Source organism: Podarcis muralis, chromosome Z (assembly GCF_964188315.1).
Source record: "Podarcis muralis chromosome Z, rPodMur119.hap1.1, whole genome shotgun sequence".
Classification (NCBI taxonomy): Eukaryota; Metazoa; Chordata; class Lepidosauria; order Squamata; family Lacertidae; genus Podarcis; species Podarcis muralis.
Window position 1 is genome coordinate 48,516,269 of NC_135673.1, and position 18,045 is coordinate 48,534,313.

General features: G+C 41.6%; 1 protein-coding gene across 1 annotated transcript in view; it reads left to right on the forward strand.

Moving 5' to 3' along the window:
* STK26 (serine/threonine kinase 26) overlaps positions 1-17,347 on the forward strand; it is a 44,175-nt gene extending 26,828 nt beyond the window's left edge. Inside the window, exons 4-12 of the mRNA XM_028715937.2 lie at positions 1,716-1,772; positions 4,274-4,382; positions 4,481-4,638; positions 5,463-5,648; positions 9,235-9,383; positions 13,091-13,184; positions 14,498-14,560; positions 14,641-14,777; positions 15,066-17,347. Of these exons, the coding sequence (XP_028571770.1) occupies positions 1,716-1,772; positions 4,274-4,382; positions 4,481-4,638; positions 5,463-5,648; positions 9,235-9,383; positions 13,091-13,184; positions 14,498-14,560; positions 14,641-14,777; positions 15,066-15,090 (978 nt within the window). The 3' untranslated portion in view covers positions 15,091-17,347. The remainder of the gene's footprint in view (positions 1-1,715; positions 1,773-4,273; positions 4,383-4,480; positions 4,639-5,462; positions 5,649-9,234; positions 9,384-13,090; positions 13,185-14,497; positions 14,561-14,640; positions 14,778-15,065) is intronic.
* Positions 17,348-18,045: the final 698 nt, after the last annotated feature.

Below are 18,045 nucleotides of genomic sequence, written 5' to 3' on the forward strand. Positions count from 1 at the left end.
AACAGCCAAATATATAATATTGATGCCAGAGAACGAAACAGTTCAAAATAAGTGGAGGAAGTCTTCTGTTAAAAAGAAGCAGCATACTTTCACATTATAGCATTTTCACCTGGAAATGGTTAACTGACAGTCTCATAGCTGTATAAATAGCCCATTTGGTTCAGATGCAAATATCTTGAGTGGTAAAACTTTGTCATTGGAGCAGTATTTGAAGAGATTAAAATACCTTTCTTCAGGATTAGTTAGTATTCACAGTTCATCATGCAAGCTTTTCAGATGCACTTTTTTCTCTCAGGATGGATGATCAGGTGGTGCAAAGGGAAAATGGAATAGTGGCTCTAACTCTGTTTTTATTGATAGATGTTCCATATTATGCTAAGATTATCATTGTACAGTCATACCTTGACTCCCAAACGCCGCAAACCCGGAAGTGATTGTTCTGGTTTGTGAACGTTCTTTTGGAACTCAAACATCCAACGGGGCTTCCGCAGCTTCTGATTGGCTGCAGCCAACCAGAAGCTTCAATTTGGTTTCTGAACGTTTTGGAAGTTGAACAGACTTCTAGAACGGATTCCGTTCGACTTCCAAGGTACGGCTGTATAGTATAACCATAAAACCAAATGAAATAAAGGAGACCCACAACTTACATGGGGGTTTCAGGGATAGTGCATAAAGCCAAAATCATATTTAGTCAAAACACATTGGGTGCAATGCCTGGTATGGCCACTGAAGTTTTTTCGCCCAGATGCCCACCCTCTTTCTGCTCCCCCTTTTTACATTTTTAAAAGCTGAACGTGCACAAGTTAAATGTGCGTATATTTGCGGTCTGTTGTGTTATAAAAGTAGAAAAATAACTAACGTCAATTTGTAAAAGCAATTACAGATAAAACATAATAAAGCCAACAATTAAAAGACAAAACAAAAATTAGGTGTGTGGTGTTTTTGTTTGTTTGTTTGTTTGTTTTTGTCCTACCCTAAATCGTAAACCAGCACCTTCAACAAAACCCAGAAGCAAATAGGAAGCCAGTTGACCTGACAGAATAGTGAGCACGAAACAAAAATCTGGCTACCATATTTTGGATCACATAGAGTGCATTACAATAATCCATAATGAAAGTAAACAAAACTTAGATGACTGGGGCATGTTCCACCTTCTGTGGCAAAGGCTACAGTAGGCCTATCAGCCAAATGATGACACCACTCTGATCATTGGAGGAATGCAGTGGGATCAAGAATAACATTCAGTATTTCCAAAGAGGGCCCCTCTGTGCTTCTTTGCCTTATGATATGATCTCAAGTCAGAGAGAGCATTGCTTCAACAAAGTTCTAGCCTAATTAAACCAGCAACAGCTTCATCCCTTGTCACCGCTGGGCATTGCATTTCTAAAATAATCTGCAAACAAGGGCTTACTGCCATGTCCTTACTCAAACATAGATACTGTTTAAAACAAAAAACTTTATTTTAACAACAGTTATTGGTTCAGTAATCTTAACACTATTTTCACAAAGGTCCTGCATTAGCAAAATATGAAGAGTCATTGAATCAGAATATTCTACTATCTGCATATAGCACCTTCCTTTAGGTACTGTGTGGACTGCCGCGCTGTGGTCTTTATAACTGATCCTTCTACCCAACAGTTCATTGAAATGATGAAGTGAGCTGATCCACTAATCTCTTTTGAAAAGCCTAACACTTTATCTGCATTCATTTTTAGGGCACAAAGTTATGGATAATCATGGAATACCTAGGTGGGGGATCAGCACTGGATCTGGTAAGTGTCTTCTAATGGTTTGTGCCTTGTTCATTTTCTAGTTAGCTTCTGCATTCTTACTTATTACTAAAATGTAAAAATGCTCAAAAGTAGCTCATTTCAAAGCAACAAAAATGCAACTCAGTACATCATTACAATAACAATCAAATATGGGTAAAGCAATTCAAAGTACAGTGGTACCTCGGGTTAAGTACTTAATTCGTTTCAGAGGTCCGTTCTTAACCTGAAACTGTTCTTAACCTGAAGCACCACTTTAGCTAATGGGGCCTCCTGCTGCCGCCACGCCACCGGAGCACGATTTCTGTTCTCATCCTGAAGCAAAGTTCTTAACCCGAGATACTATTTCTGGGTTAGCGGAGTCTGTAACCTGAAGCGTATGTAACCCGAGGTACCACTGTATAACAGCAATCCAGTGATCTAGTAATAACATTCTTAATATTCAGAGTGTGACTTCTTTCTTTTTATAATTTATAATTTTATAATTTTATAATTTATAATCAACTCTGATAGTTTTTGAAGTTTTTTCAGTGAAAATACTTCCTTTTTCAAGAAGTTTAAATATCCATGTCAAGGAATAGGTTTCAAGTGTAATTTATGACAGAAGTCATCATTAAATTTAGTTCACAGTTCTGAAATCTCAACACTGAAGCCAGATCATCTCCTTAATATGCTAATGTTCAGAGCATTATGTAATTTTTCTGTAGATCATTCCCTCCTCCAAGAAGGGGACATGTCACTTTGTAACTGCTTTGTGTAAATTGCCAGTTGCACTTATAGTAGTCGTCATTGTAGTAGTAGTAGTAGTAGTAGTAGTAGTAGTAGTAATAGGACTCTTGTCAGTTAGGCAATGGTTCCTTCTACTTGCAGTTGGTGTACTGAAGCTCAGAGGATTTTGACTGAAGCTACCAAATGACTCAGTGTCTGGGCATGGCCTGGGATTCCCTGATCCAACTCAAACATTTTTTTTCTGTGGAGAGAAGCTGGCTGTCTTGTGGCACAATGCTCCTCTTGGTGCAATGACTACAGTGTTCCTTTATGTCTAGTTGTAGATGAGTTCAGGTTGTCTACCTTGTGTCTTAAAAAACAATATATTACCAAAAAGTGTACCACACCTTCTACTTTTCAGTATGAGGAAGATTTGTTGCTGTCAAAACACAAGTTTTATTAATAAACTGAAAGGTGAGATGTTTTACCAGTTTTGAATACACAGAAATGTTTTTCTTGGAAGCAGATTCCAGGAGTGTGCCATGGAAGCAAAAGCATGGTTAATATTCAATGTTGAAACTGACCTGGTTTTTCCATTTTTGGCAGTTTAAATTTAAGCCATGAAAGGGCCCTTTACTTATGACAAACACAGTGTTCACGACGGATGCAGCCTAGGAGGGACTAAAAAAGCAAAGCGCTTTGGGTGGTGATGTGTGGTTTTCCCCTATCCCCCAGTCCAGCTCCACCACAGCCCTATATAAGAGACCCACCCTTTTCCTGTAAGATAATGCTGCTCAGTGTTTATGCTTATGAGATCCTGAAATATTATTAACATTGAGCAACATGACATTTTTGCAAGCTCTGTACAAACTGTGCCTTAATCCCACTAGAATTTCAACAGCATAGAATTACAAGTGGTCTCTGCACATAAGTAGCACTCAGTTCAACCCTAACAGCCACCTTCTGATTTTCTCAGCTGGAATTTGGAAAGGTAAGAGAAGCCTTGCTGTTCGCTGAGTTTTGGGGCAGTTGTCCACTAGGGACAATGGAACAGATTTTTGAGGGCTATGGTTCATATACACACAAATCCATGTATGTTGATTGCTATAGCTCTAAACACTGACTAAAGCATGACAAGGCAAATGGCCCACAATTCAGATCACTTCACCTCAAACAGCACATTACAACCTGATGAAGGGCAGAATGGAAATGGAAACAAACAGTAAACAGAATTTGACTCGTGTTCGGCTGCAGATCCTCAAGTGATGTGTTAGAGAGTGATAATAGTGCAAATCAGCCCTAGTTTGTGGCTCACAGTCTTATGAACCTCTTACCTAAATCCTCACAGCTGTTGTACTGTACAGTATATTACTGCCAATGGAGGCAGTTGCCCATACATAGTGTAGTTTAATAGTGAGCCCTGGTCTCCTTTGCAGGAAGGTGTTGGGGTATAAATCTAATAAATTAAATTATTACTATTCTGAGGTGGGATGTATTTATTGGGAACGTAATACCATGGTTCTGTGTTCTTGCCATCATCTCTAAAAGGCTATATTAGTCAAAGCTTCTCAGGAAAGTAAAACCTTCCTTAAGTTTGCTTGACAATGTTTTCAAGTTACTTGTGTTACTCTTCCAAGTTTATTAATTTAGACAGTGTCTGTTGTGGAACATTCGTGTTTGAACCTTTTCCTGCAAATCTTTTAAAAAAGAAAAATGACATTTCAAATAACTGTTAACAAACAGTGGATGCCAGGGTTTATGCTTTATTTGAATTATGCTTTGTTTCCTTCCCAAAGCTCCGTGCTGGCCCATTCGATGAGTTCCAGATTGCTACAATGCTCAAGGAAATACTGAAAGGGCTTGACTATCTACATTCAGAGAAGAAAATTCACAGAGATATAAAGGGTGTGTATAAATTTAAATAAATGCAGAGCCCATATCCCTTCAAGCAATAGTTCTTTCTGCTTTTTAATTAGTTTTTTCTGCTTTCTTCTCCTTTCAAGCTGCCAACGTGTTATTGTCAGAGCAAGGAGATGTGAAGCTTGCGGATTTTGGAGTTGCGGGGCAACTGACTGATACACAGATTAAAAGGAACACCTTTGTAGGCACGCCATTTTGGATGGCACCAGAAGTGATTCAACAATCAGCCTATGATTCAAAAGTGAGTTCTTTGAAAACTGGTTTGTGCTTAGGAGTGATGTGTTCATTTTGTGCAAGACATTTGGAGATTTTCAGAACCGTAGTCTTGCCACAGAATGTATGGTATGCCTCCAAATGCGTAATTCTTATAGCTATAGGACAGCTTGAGAATGTGTATTAAAGATCAAAGAGCAAGTTTCTAGCACTAGTGATTATAGCCCAGAACTGTGTGGAGTGTACAAACCAGGAGGGGCCTTCATGAGCTTCCAAGCACTAAAGGAGCATTAGTACTTATTTCCACTGACTTTTCTCCTCCTGTGTTCATTGAGCTTCAGTCTTCTCCTGACTATGCTCAGAACTCTACTAAGCTCTCCTCCGAAAGCCTAAGCAAATCTGTTACCAGAAGGATGGGATGTACTAAGGGTTCTCAGGCTGCAGAGCAACAAGACACTCCTCTTCTTTCACTGCAACTTCCTGAGTTTTCTGGGCTTCCTGTTAAGCTCTTTTCAACGCAGCACAATCACACCCAACTGTTCTTTCCCCTCCCTCCTGAGTGAGCACTTCCACAACTTGTCGTCAGCTTGACCCACAAAGGATATTGAAAGCTGAACAATTAGCACTTGCTCTTGAAGGAATATACTTGCTCCATTTAGATAGACATTTATCCAGTGTTGCTGTGTTATAGCTTGGAGCACAAGGATCCTATTTGTGTGTGCATGTGTGTTTTGCGTCAGTTCAGTTTTAAAGCCTATGATTGGGGAAACAAAGTTTCTGCTACCAGTCTACTGTTCAAGATAGCTAGTGCTGTACAAATATGATACTATTATCTTTCCTCTTTCTCTGCAGGCTGACATTTGGTCATTGGGAATCACAGCTATTGAACTGGCCAAAGGAGAGCCTCCGAACTCAGACATGCATCCAATGAGAGTTCTCTTTCTCATTCCCAAAAACAACCCTCCAACCCTAATAGGGGACTTCAGCAAACCCTTTAAAGAGTTTATTGATGCATGTCTGAATAAGGACCCGACATTTGTAAGTGTGTTAACATTTCACTTCTTCAACATTAGGAATCTTGGGTGCTTGCAGTATTGTTTGTTATGCAAAAGAAAAGGCAGAGAAAAGTGCTGCAGGCTTTTTTTAAAAAAAATGTTGTTTAAACTTTTCAGCATACAGTACAATGAAAAACTAATTTAAATAAAAATAAAAAAAGAAACAACAAAGGAAAAGGGGAGAGGTAACAAAGCCCTCTATCTGAGGTTGATCTTAACCCTTGTCTCACACAAAAGGGGGGGGGGGTGGACCCTCTCAGCTCTCACCTGGGAGCTTTCTTTTCTTCTCCCAGACTCCTACCCTGGGAGATCTTGCCTTGGCTTGCCTGCCTCTCATACAGGGTCTTTCACTTTCCATCCATCACCTTCCTATGTGTACCCTCACTAACCTAGAGTAAAGGTAAAGGACCCCTGACAGTTAAGTCCAATCGCAAACGACTCTGGGGTTGCGGCACTCATCTTGCTTTACTGGCCGTGGGAGCCGACGTTTGTCCACAGACCGTTTTTGTGGGTCATGTGGCCAGCATGACTAAGCTGCTTCTTGCAAAACCAGAGCAGTGCATGGAAACTCTGTTTAACTTCCCGCCACAGTGGTACCTATTTATCTGCTTGCACTGTGTGCTTTTGAACTGCTAGGTTGGTAGGAGCTGGGACTGAGCAACAGGAGCTCACCCTGTCACGGGGATTCGAACCGCCGACCTTCTGATCGGCAGGCCCTAGGCTCAGTGGCCACCCGCATCCCCTAACCTAGAGTAGAGAACATCAAAAACCAAAACATAGCACAGCATAAGCAAGAGTAAAATAGATAGAAGAAGGAAGAAAATGAGAAAACACTGGAAATAAATATAAAAAAATAAGAGAGAAATAAATAAAGAGGACTTCAGATTCTTTGTCTGTCAATTATGTATATAAAAAGAGTTCAATATTTTCAAAGTGTTCAGGATGGTATCCAGCTGTATTCCAGGGTAATATCCAGCTGTTCTTCAACCTGCTTATTGACGTTTTCCCAATCTTCAACCCCAGGCATCTCAAGTTTATTCATTTTCCTTTTCATGCAAAAAGTCCAAAAGTGGCTCTGCGGTTATTATCACTAAATGTCAAGAATAGTCTTCCTCCAGTCTGGTATGACAGCTTTTATCTCCAAGAAATTCCAATATCTATTATTAGAATAATAACCCATAGTTATTTATTTGATGTATATTCATTAATATACAGCCAGTTCCATATTCATCCAGTTCCAGATCTTCTGATCCCATTTCCTGTTGGCCATGATTTCCTGTCCTAAATTAGGAAAAGGAAAAAAAAAGTTCCTTCCATTTCTGTTTCTTCCATTCTTTTTTAAGAAGAATCACCAAAGGCTTAATGGCCTTTTCCTCTGAATTCACTCCAACTTGTACACAGGATCCTTTCTCTTTCGGCTCCATCTTTGCCATCTCAAGATGTTTCTTGATATTGCTTATCAATGGTTTCATTCCACTTCTCCAGCATCACAACTCCATTGTTTGTCTGTTTCAGTCCTTCAGACACCTATGTGGAAGTTCTTTCATTTCATCATCTGCTGCTTCCCACTTTACCATTCCACTCTCACGTTCAGGCAGATCTTTATCAGTATCCCCCTCTCCCCTAAGGTCCTGTGCATTCTTTGGTCTGATCGTTCTCTCCTTTTTCATTCAAGATTTTATGCATCTCAGTTCTAAGGTCTTTCAGTTGCTCATCCAATAATTGCTGCATGATGCCAACAGTCATTGCAGGGGTTCAACAGCCTCTTTGCCACATTTGGTTCAGTTAGTCTTCATGTTAAGTCTCTGCCTTGAAAACTTGTGTCTGTCTCTTTAAGAAGTGCATTCCTTTCGCACTCACGGGAATGTAGTTTCACTTCTGAAGCCAGCACTTCACAAAAAGGACTGAGAGTAAAAAGTAATATAAATTGAAGATGCTTAACAAGCAGAGCATTCTGATCCATTTATAATCTTTCTTAATCACAAATAATTAAGATACTTTTTGTTTTGTTTTCAGCATGTTAGCTAATGCCTCTTATCTCACACTCAGTTCATGTTCTTGGTGAAAATTAATTGGCAGACAGATCACTTCAGTCGTAATTGATCCCAATCTTAAAAGTAATTAAAAGAAGGGAGGTTTAGCTGACCTGTTGTCCTAAGGGCTAACATTCAGGGCTATTATGTGGTGTCTGGACACAATAGCAGTTCCTCACTCAAAGATGTATCCTGCATCCAAAAACTTTTCTGGTCTCTGGTGTGAAGAACACCTTTCTTCAGAGCATTTGAGGTTAATCCCTTGATCTCCCTGTATTCAAAGAGAGAGTGTAATAATGAAGATTTACATCTTGGCTATTGTTAATCGCTGCATAATTATCTCTGTTGAGGGACTGTCAGCAATTGAGGACTAGCCAGCCATCTTCCCTCCCGGATGTCTCCAGATTTCTCAAACTTTTTAAGGTCGGCATTAATCTACTTGAGGAGGCAGCGTACAGAGTATGCACAAAACACAATAGAATAGAGAAAATCCATGCATCAGATCAGCTGGGTGTTTTTTGGGGGGTGGAGTTGCAGGGGCAAATTGGATGCTTGTTGGATGCTCTGTTCAGTTAAGGAATGAAAACCCTGGAAGGGAACAGAAGGTCATCCAAGCTTAAACCCTTCCAGTCTGCACATCAGTTTCCTTCAGAGGAATCTATTCCCAAAAGACTTCTGTAATAAAGGCACCACAGTGGTTTGTGTTATAATCCTGTTTCCTGCTCTGGCTTTAATGCATACAGTCGCTGCAGAGAACTAGAGCATTCTCATTGGTCTAATGCTTGTTGGCATAAAAGTAAGGAAAAGTTTTGGATTACTCGGAGCTCTTGGAGAGGCAGAGTGGAAAGAAACCTAATTTTCAGACATAAAGAGAATGGAGTTGTTTGGACAAATAGTGCACTGCCATCCAATTACAAAATGCTTGGTAGTAGATGTAATCTGATCTAATGAGCCAACTTCCACTATAGCTATTGTAATTTTTTATTTATTTTCGCAAATATCTGCATCTTGCCCTTCCACTACATTTGCAGTGTTCAGCAGCTTACAAAAGTTGGGGGGGAAACACTAAAATCTAACAGATTGATGAACATGGGAAGCCAGACCATTGCTCTATCTTGCTCAGTACTGGTTGGTAGCGGCTCTCCAGGGTTCCAGGCAGGGAATCTTTCCCATCTCTACCTGGAGATGCCAGGGATCAAATTTGAGATCTTCTGCATGCTGGCAGATCCACTGTCACAGAGCTACTGTCTGTCCCCTGAGATTAAACCAATCTAAATAAGTATGGTATTTAGATCTAAATCTAAATAATAAGTATGGTAACCACAAAGGAATCCTTAGCACAGCAGATCAATCGCCATAGGGAAGGCCCCTTCCCATGTTCCAATCAGTCACGCCTCAGTCACAGTCGAGACCCAAAGAAAATCCTCAGCAGTGTATCTTAAGGAGCGGGCGGGCTGGTAAGGGAGGCCTTTATAGATAATTGTCAACATTTTGCATTCTGCTTGCAAACAATTTACCACTTCATGTCTTTTACAGCGTCCCACAGCGAAAGAACTTCTAAAGCACAAATTCATTCTGAAAAATGCCAAGAAGACTTCATATCTGACGGAGCTTATTGATAGATTTAAGAGGTGGAAAGCAGAAGGACATAGTAGCGATGAAACAGATTCTGATGGTTCTGATTCGTAAGTCTGGATTTTTGATTATTTGCCAGGAATTGGGGAGTGGGCAGGGGAGCTGTCCCAGTGGCAGGAGTTGAGGGGGTAGAGTTCAGCTCCTGTATTATCATTATGTTTATACTGCTTTCTATTTTTAAGAAAAAATATCAAAACATCAAATAAAACAATCCAGAACAAAACATTACTGAAGAAAGTTAAATATGAAGTATACATTCAAAGCAACATAATTAACAGGAAACTAAAATGTTATCTTAAAGATCTCAAATTAAAACATTACAAAGGGGGTAGACTACAGAATGCACATTTAATGCAGCAAGCAAAGTTAACCAAAACAATCTTAAAGATTTCAAAAGAAAATATTACTTAGGGAAGTCAAATATAAAATGCACATTTAAATAGCATAATTAACAAGATAAAATATTATCATATCTGCTGCTGTTGCTGCCAGTCCTGTCAATGGTGGTTCATGGTGGGCAGCAGCTGTGGAAGATCAGGCTCAATTACCTAGGTCTTCACCTAGAAACAACCAAGGTGGCCTCTTCAGCAACCTCAGCTTTTGTAGCCGGAGTCAGTCAGGTGGAAGACTGGGCTTCCCAGGCCAGGTGGAAGAAAGGGCTGCAAGGCAGGGAGCTGGTCTTCCAGGACTCACAGCCAAGATGGTCTGCTGTTGGAACTACCACTTCAGACTACTATTCCAGGGGTCTACAGTATTTGGCTAAACTTGCTAGCCAAACTAACATTTATGTTCACTAGGTTCCTCCCCTCAGCTAGTTTAATAGAGGCATATTTCTCCAGCCAACAGCAAAGGAAGTGCACGTATGCACACAAACACTTTTCCAGTGAGAAAAAGACAAGTAGACTCAAGGTTTCAGTTAGTGCTCTGCAGAGAAGCCCTTGTGCCGAGGAATGGCTGGAGAGCCAACCCTGCACACATGCACACCTGTCTCCTACGGCAATGAGAGGCAGAGAGAAGGCAAGTTTCAGTGATATGCCTTTGGCTCTTTTGCCAAGCAGCATCCCCTTACCCCCATGAAACAGACATAGGAAGCATGTGTGGCTTGGAGCAGCAGCAAGCATGCAGTCCTTGGTGAACACTCTTTTGCATCATGTTATTCAGCTACTGCTTGGCAAACAAGGTCTGAACCTCACAACCAAGCAGTGGTTGAACACACTCCTCCCTCCCCTCAATCTGTCTTGTGGGAAGTTGAGGCAGGGAGCATGGCACATGGCATAAGGACACTGAACCTCTCTGCTGAGTAACAGCTGGAGCAGCTCCTCCTGTCTCCTTTTCCTGGAGGGAAGAGAGGAAAGAGGAAATGACAGCTTTAGCCACAGCTTGGCAGTAAGACTCCAAGGAAGCGGTGGGAAATAAACCTCTGCCACCCTTTCTTGCTTCAAAGTAGGAAAAGTCAGAGGGCTCACTAGCTTGGTCTTCAAGGTTGAGGCACTCTAGGCATGTTGGCCATACAGCTGCATCAATACCCCCTGCCCACCTGTGCAACTTGGAAGTTGGAAGGAGAGCCATGCTGCATGGATAGTTGTTAAAGCCAGGCACAAACAAGTGGCCGTCTTGGAAGCATCCGTTTGCAACTTTCTGAATTCTTCTGCCTCTATCCTCAGAAAGTCAGGAGACCCTTTCCAGCAGCACCTAACCCAGGGGTCAGCAAATGTTTTCTGCAGGGGGCCGGTCCACTGTCCCTCAGACCTTGTGGGGGGCTGGACTATTTTTTTTTGGGGGGGGGGGGGAAATACGCCCCCACGACTCTCCCCTCCCTTCTCCACAGCACCTGATGAGCCCTGGTGGCTGCTTACCTGTGCCTTGCAAGTGGCAGGGGCTGGCGGCAGCGGCGGGATGATGAGTGGCGTGAAAGGGCTGGCTCCGGAGAGGGGCTGCTCTGCTTTAAACAGCGCTCAGCACCTAGCTCCTGCGCCTTGCGAGCGGCAGGGGTTGGCGGCAGTGGCGAAGGAACAATGAGTGGCTCGAAAGGGCTGACTCCAGAAAGGGGCTGCTTAAAATGGCCCTCAGCTAACCACGGCTCAACAAAGCCCAGCCCCCTTCCTCCTCTAGGCAGGGTGGGGAGAAGCCAGGAGGAGGGAGGGAGGAAGTGCTGTCATGGTGTGTGGGGGGGGAATGGTGCAGCCCAAACGATCAGAATCCCTACGCCGATCCACGTGGCAACTCCCGGACCATCCGCAGGCTGGATCCAGAAGACAATTGGGCCGGGGCCGGTCCCCGGGCCTTAGTTTGTTGACCCATGACCTAACCAGTTGCAAGTGATTTATTTTTACTTTGGTCAAGAGCTACTTTGTGAACAGCAAATGATAACAGCAGACATACACACACAGTAGATCCTCTTACTTCATTTTTAATTGCCATTTGTTTTCATAAATGAAGTAAATTTAAATTGAGAGACCATGATCTCATTCAGGGTCACTCTCTGAATTTCAGGACTGAGCCTGTGTCCACTGTAGCACAATGAGTGTGGTGTCTCTTTGTCACACTGTATGGATGTTTCCCCTTCATTTATGCTCTCTTCCTTTTCCTGAAACACTTTCAGGTTACTGCAGAATTATGTCACCTGTAGGGAGCCTGGAAACTATGCTTCTCCCAGATGGGACATTCCTAAGAATATCATATGCCCCAGAGCTGTGCTTCGTATGCACTGTAGACTGAACTTTTAGTGCTAGAACTCCAGTCCTCTGGAATTAGTTACCAGCACCTAACACTTTGACATTTGGTGGCTGTTGAAGACATTTTTGTTTAAGAAGGCTTTCTGTGAAGTGTATACAGTCAGGCTTATGCGGTGTTGATACAGTTGTAAAAATGGTTCTACTGTTTGATATCTTTCTGTAGCTAACTTTTATTTAATGGAATAATACTTCAGTAACTTTTGGTTGTGAAGCAATTTGTAAATTTATAAATAAAAAGGCATCAATTTGAGGGGTTTATGCCTGCAAAAAAGGTAGACACTCCCCCACAATTTGGTGCGACCCACCATTAAAAAAGTTTGTGGGCTGTATTTTTTAAATAAATAAGGCACAAATCTGTTGAGGTAAGTTGAGCTGCAGAATAAATCCGGGGGGGGGGGGGGGGGGGCGAGGCATTCCTGCCTCTACTATACTTCTGCTAAGACTGAAAAGTGTCTTTCATAGACCTTGCAGATCTTAGGTGCAGCCATTGTACTCAATGTCACTTTTGTCACAGATCTGATTGGGCTGTGTTTTCTTTTGGTTGCATCTGCCTCTCTCCACATCCACAAAAGAAGACCAAAAATGCTGCTCTAAACTGGTTAATTTCTTTTGTTATTGGCTCCAAGTCAAAAAGAACCTGGATGGGGCTTCTGATTGTCCTTTTTTACAGTACATCACCATCATCATCAGCATCAATTTTATTTGTATATTGTCCTCCCCAGCCATAACCGGGCTCAGGGCGGCCAACATCAAAATATAAATACTTAAAATGTAAAGTTCAGCAATCGACTGAAATACATAATCTAAAATGGATTGGGGGTGGGGGAAGAGCAAGGTTTGGATTCTAGTATTTCTTAGAGTTTTGTCCAGAGTTTATTGGCGTCTACTTTGGAAGCAAACCTACAGCATTTTTCCTCCTCATTTGGCACGATTTTATATTTAAGGGTTTCAACTATGGCAGACCTCTGGCATGGTAGCACAGTTCTTTAAAAGCTTTGTCATTTTCTTCCCTTCCCCATTAGGGAGTCTAGCAACAAGGAGAACAATTCCCACCCAGAATGGAGTTTTACTACAGTTCGGAAGAAGCCAGAGGCCAAGAAACTGCAGAACGGAACAGTACGTCCAGCCAGAATTTCTTTCTACTCTTTAAGCTCCTTGGAAGCTGCCACAGGCAGAGAGCTGACCCTTGGTGTTTGTAAAGCAGTCAGAAATGTCCCCACCCCTCTGTAGACACACAGCATTGCTCCCTGGCAATACTGACTACATTTCAGGTGGTCAAATTCATCTCTGCAGTTGCGAGGATCAGAACGATGGTTATAGTGGTAGTGATGCTTACAACTTTTATTAATGAAGACTAGGATTATCAGGTGGGACTTGGGTGGCGCTGTGGGTAAAAGCCTCAGCGCCTAGGGCTTGCCGATCGCATGGTCGGCGGTTCGAATCCCCGCGGCGGGGTGCGCTCCCATCGTTCGGTCCCAGCGCCTGCCAACCTAGCAGTTCAAAAGCACTCCCGGGTGCAAGTAGATAAATAGGGACCGCTTACTAGCGGGAAGGTAAACGGCGTTTCCGTGTGCGGCTCTGGCTCGCCAGAGCAGCAATGTCACGTTGGCCACGTGACCCGGAAGTGTCTCCGGACAGCGCTGGCCCCCGGCCTCTTGAGTGAGATGGGAGCACAACCCCAGAGTCTGTCAAGACTGGCCCATACGGGCAGGGGTACCTTTACCTTTACCTTTAGGATTATCAGGACCGCAATAAAAAAGTGAACTGTGGTGTAAAATTATCTAACACTTCTGTAAATTGTGTTTAACCTACCGTATGTCCACCACTTTATTTATTGGGAGGACACACCGTAGTTTGGAGCCAATGAAGCTTTTCTCTTCTTTCCTCATTCATATACATTTATATTATTTTGGTTATTTATTGCTGCTATTTTGGGTCTATTTTGATAAAAGAAAAGCAGGGTGTTGATTAATAATGTAGCGAGTTCATTGGTACTCAGCTGCTGGTGGCAGCTCAGTAGATTGTCAAGTAAGAGTCTGTAGAGCATATAAAGTGTTTCCTGTGATCCGCACCCTCCCTCCAGTTGCAAAAATCATTGTGATGAGAATAAATTTGATTATTTCAGTCCATATAAGTTGTTGTTTTCTTCATTTTGGGGGGCCACCTCCAGGACTGACCTTTGGAAAAACAGCCATAAGCTGTACCCAAGTTTGCACCTGCGAGAAAAGTTGCTGCTGCAGATCTCCCTGTGGACTATATCTCTTATCAGCCCAGTTTATGCCAGCATTTCTCCATACATCTGTAGGCACATATGTGAACATGAGGAGCCCCTCATGTAGTCTTGTCCATTTTTAACTGGTCCTTGGTCTCCTACTTAATTCAGTTATTTGTCAGCAAGTGTTTGATTAATGTATCTCCTAACTTTCCAGGACCAAGATCTCATGAAAACCCTGAGCTGTTTAACGATGATAATCACTCCTGTCTTTGCTGAGGTAAGTTTTCAGTTTGAGGCACATCCAAAGCATGTACAGTAAAGGTTGCAAAGTTTTGACCATTTTTGTCTGCCTCTCAGCTTAAGCAGCAAGACACCAATAATGCAAGCAGGAAGAAAGCAATTGAAGAACTTGAAAAAAGCATCAATATGGCAGAAGCAACATGTCCAGGAATCACTGATAAGATGGTGAAGAAACTTATGGAGAAGTTTCAGAAGTAAGCATATGGGTTTCATTTCTTAACCTGTGTTCTTCTTTAGGGTCTGTCTGCATTGCCTGTAACCTCATTTCCTGCTTTCTGTGTGAGTGTAGGAAAGGTAGTGGAAAAAGCACTGTTAGCAACCTTAGGAGGTGGAACTGGATTGAAAGAGTCTGGGAGGATTAATGTGAGGATGGTGAGGAAAATGAACAGTGTACATGGATTGGTAGTCTGTAAAATAAATAAATTATTAACTACTTAGCTGCGATATAACTGAGCACTTTCTTCTTGTGTTTGTCTCCTTAGGTTTTCAGTTAATGACTCCTCCTAAGAAACTTTCTATCAATGATGCTGTTCCATATGGACCCAGTAATAGCCCACCAAAACCTACTATAAGCTTGGCAATGCTTTGTTCATGAGCTCCTTGTGCCTTTTGGATCATTGCAACATATATGATGATCGCAGATTTGAAAGGACTTAATTCCACTATTTTGTGATGGGTATACATGCTTTTTTGTATTTCCAGGACATTCTTTTTTGTAAAGAGCAACTTTTAATATTGTAGTTTTCACTTATTTAATCCAGTTTAAAACAAAAAACAAAAACGGTGAGGTGCAGCTTTGCTTCTAGATATAACCAGTGGAATGCCAATCTCCACGCGCAGGATCTGGGTTGACCAGAGATCAATGGAATGCACTTGAGTTCATAGGAAGTGCACATGCTGTGTTTCAACAACATTTCGTTACTCTCCAGAGACGAGTCTTGTTTCTTTTTATGTCCACATAAGATACAGTTCTTATGAGTCACTAAAACTAGACTTCAAAACAGCTTTTTACAGGAAAATATACGAGAGCACCTTAACCTATAGGATGTGGCTATAGCACTTGCTCAAACACCATAGTAGTCTTTATTTAGGCCCCTGTAAATGTAATACCTGCAACAACATAGGAGCTAACTCCTAGGGGCCGAGGTCCCTTTGGCGCCCCTGATAAAATATTTGAGCAGGCAAAGTTGGTTGGCAATGCCATTCATATGGAGGGGTGTCACCATGTCATGTGACCAATGATGGGGGGCACAGGGGCACAGCTTTCCTGGAGTGCCCTCCCCCCAATATTTTATCCAAGTTGGCATCACCAAGCAACACTATTCTTTTGAAAAATGGGTACAGTGTTTTAGGCAGCTCTATAATCGCCTACATTTTGAGAGCAATATGTCATTAGCTTTGCAAGTTAACATGTAGTGACTGATATAGCTTAGTATACAGTTTGTATGTATTACCCTTTAGGGCAGGATTTCAAATAGTCATTCATCATGGTAAGGAAAATTTTAAAGCAATACAGATGAAGGGCAGGGGGCTTTCTGCAATAATGGACACACATAGAAATCTGGCTTAATTTAATCATTTCTTCATTCTTTAGTAAGATTCGGGAGGGGGAAGTAGCTCATTCTTTGTTTTGGGCAGGGGACCTATGGGAATACCGTGGCATGCGATGAAATACCTCACCAGAAGGTATAAGTGTGTGACACCAGCGTTTTGTGTGGTGGTGTTCTATCCTGTAAGATATTTATACACTTACGTTCTTAAAGACATTTACATGCAGTGCATTACCATGTTTAATTCCTCTTCCCCACCCCTATGTATTTTAAATACGTATTTACCAGTTAATATGCAAATAACTGAGTTATAGATATTCTTTCACAAAAAGATAGTACTGTGCAGTACAGAGTGATTTTTTTTCCATAAAAGGTAGCTAAAATTATAAACTTGCTTTCAATTATATATTTATGGTACTGTTTAGATTGGGTAATCTCTCCCCCCCCCCCTTTCAACCCAGTTTGTATATTATGCTGAAGTTTGAAGTGGGGTTGTATTTCAGTCCTTAGCTGTGGAACTGTTGGTGTAAATTTATTTTTGATAAAAAGTCTGGATGTGTTTAATTTTATGGTTTGGATCTGCACATTTTTTGTTTTTGCACAAAAGTCATTTAAAGGATTTGAAATATATCTGCCAAATATTGAAAAGCGTTAAAGGAATGCAAGCAAATACTGATTTTTTTTCCTTAGTTTAAAAGTTGCCATTACATCGTTTAAAAATAAATAAATAAATAAAGATATAAAGACACTGGCGACAGATGGTGGTTTAGAAATGCCAAGGGCAATTATTTTCAATGGTGCCTACACTGTAAAAAATATATATATACTTTAACTCATTTGTTTTAATTTTAAAGAAATGTTTGTTTAAAAAAAAAGCTTTCATCGCTATATAACTGAAACACAATTAAAATTTATATCTGAGGGGGGGAAAGTCTGGGCATAGTTTTTGAAAACAATAATGTTATGGATTAAATAAAAATATTTTTATAAATGTAAAAGCAGCAAATGTTGTAAATATACAGTTGATCTGAAGCTTCACAAAATAACTGCATCACTGAAACAGAACTCTAGTGCTCTTCTCTGTAGCTATTAGGCCTGTAAATCTGTTTATAGATGAAGCTCCTTTCAGTGTTTTTGGGGGGGCTGGGGGAGGGCAGGCAAGGGGGCAGCAGAAGGTTGAATGGTTTAAAGAAATAAATATTTAAGTTCTGTAATCTTGTTTGGTCCTCATCCTCATTTCTGTGATGCTATACTTTTAAAGCCGTCATGTGCTCAAGGGGAAAGATGAGCATTCTGCTTTTCTGTGCTTTGGGGCACAATCCTACATATGGTCTGTGGGAGGGTGGGCCAGGTGGCCATAAGAGCTTCCAGGTCTCCTCCAAGGATGAAAGGAGAATCCTTGGAGAGGCTGCCTGGAGCTTGTAAGCCTCCCAGCTATGTGTGCGGAAAGCTCTGTATCCATTGCTTCTTCATTGGAACTATGGTGTCAGAGAAAGCACACACCCCATGAACGCCTCTTTTGTAGAAAAGGTGGCTTTTTAATGGTGGTTTCTCTCCATTCGCCCCCGAAAGGAGACTGCATCCCATGTACACAGGGTAGCCCAAAAGTATGCATGCATACACAACAAAGGGACAGTTAAATTTCAGGCTTGCAAGTGGATTGTTTTTGAAACCAGGCGACATTTAGGACAAGGAGGCAAAAAGACCTTCCTGGCTAGCATTTTCTTTGGGTGGTGTGCACTGACCACTTAACCCCACTGGCAGATTCCTGAAATTCTGAGTAGTTATTGTTATTGGGCAGAACCAGGAGTTAGCAGAGATTCCCAGATAAAGACAGGTTACTTTTTCTTCCAGTCTAGTGCATTATAACTTGCTTAGATATATATGGAAAGTAAGAAAGGGATCCCGGTAC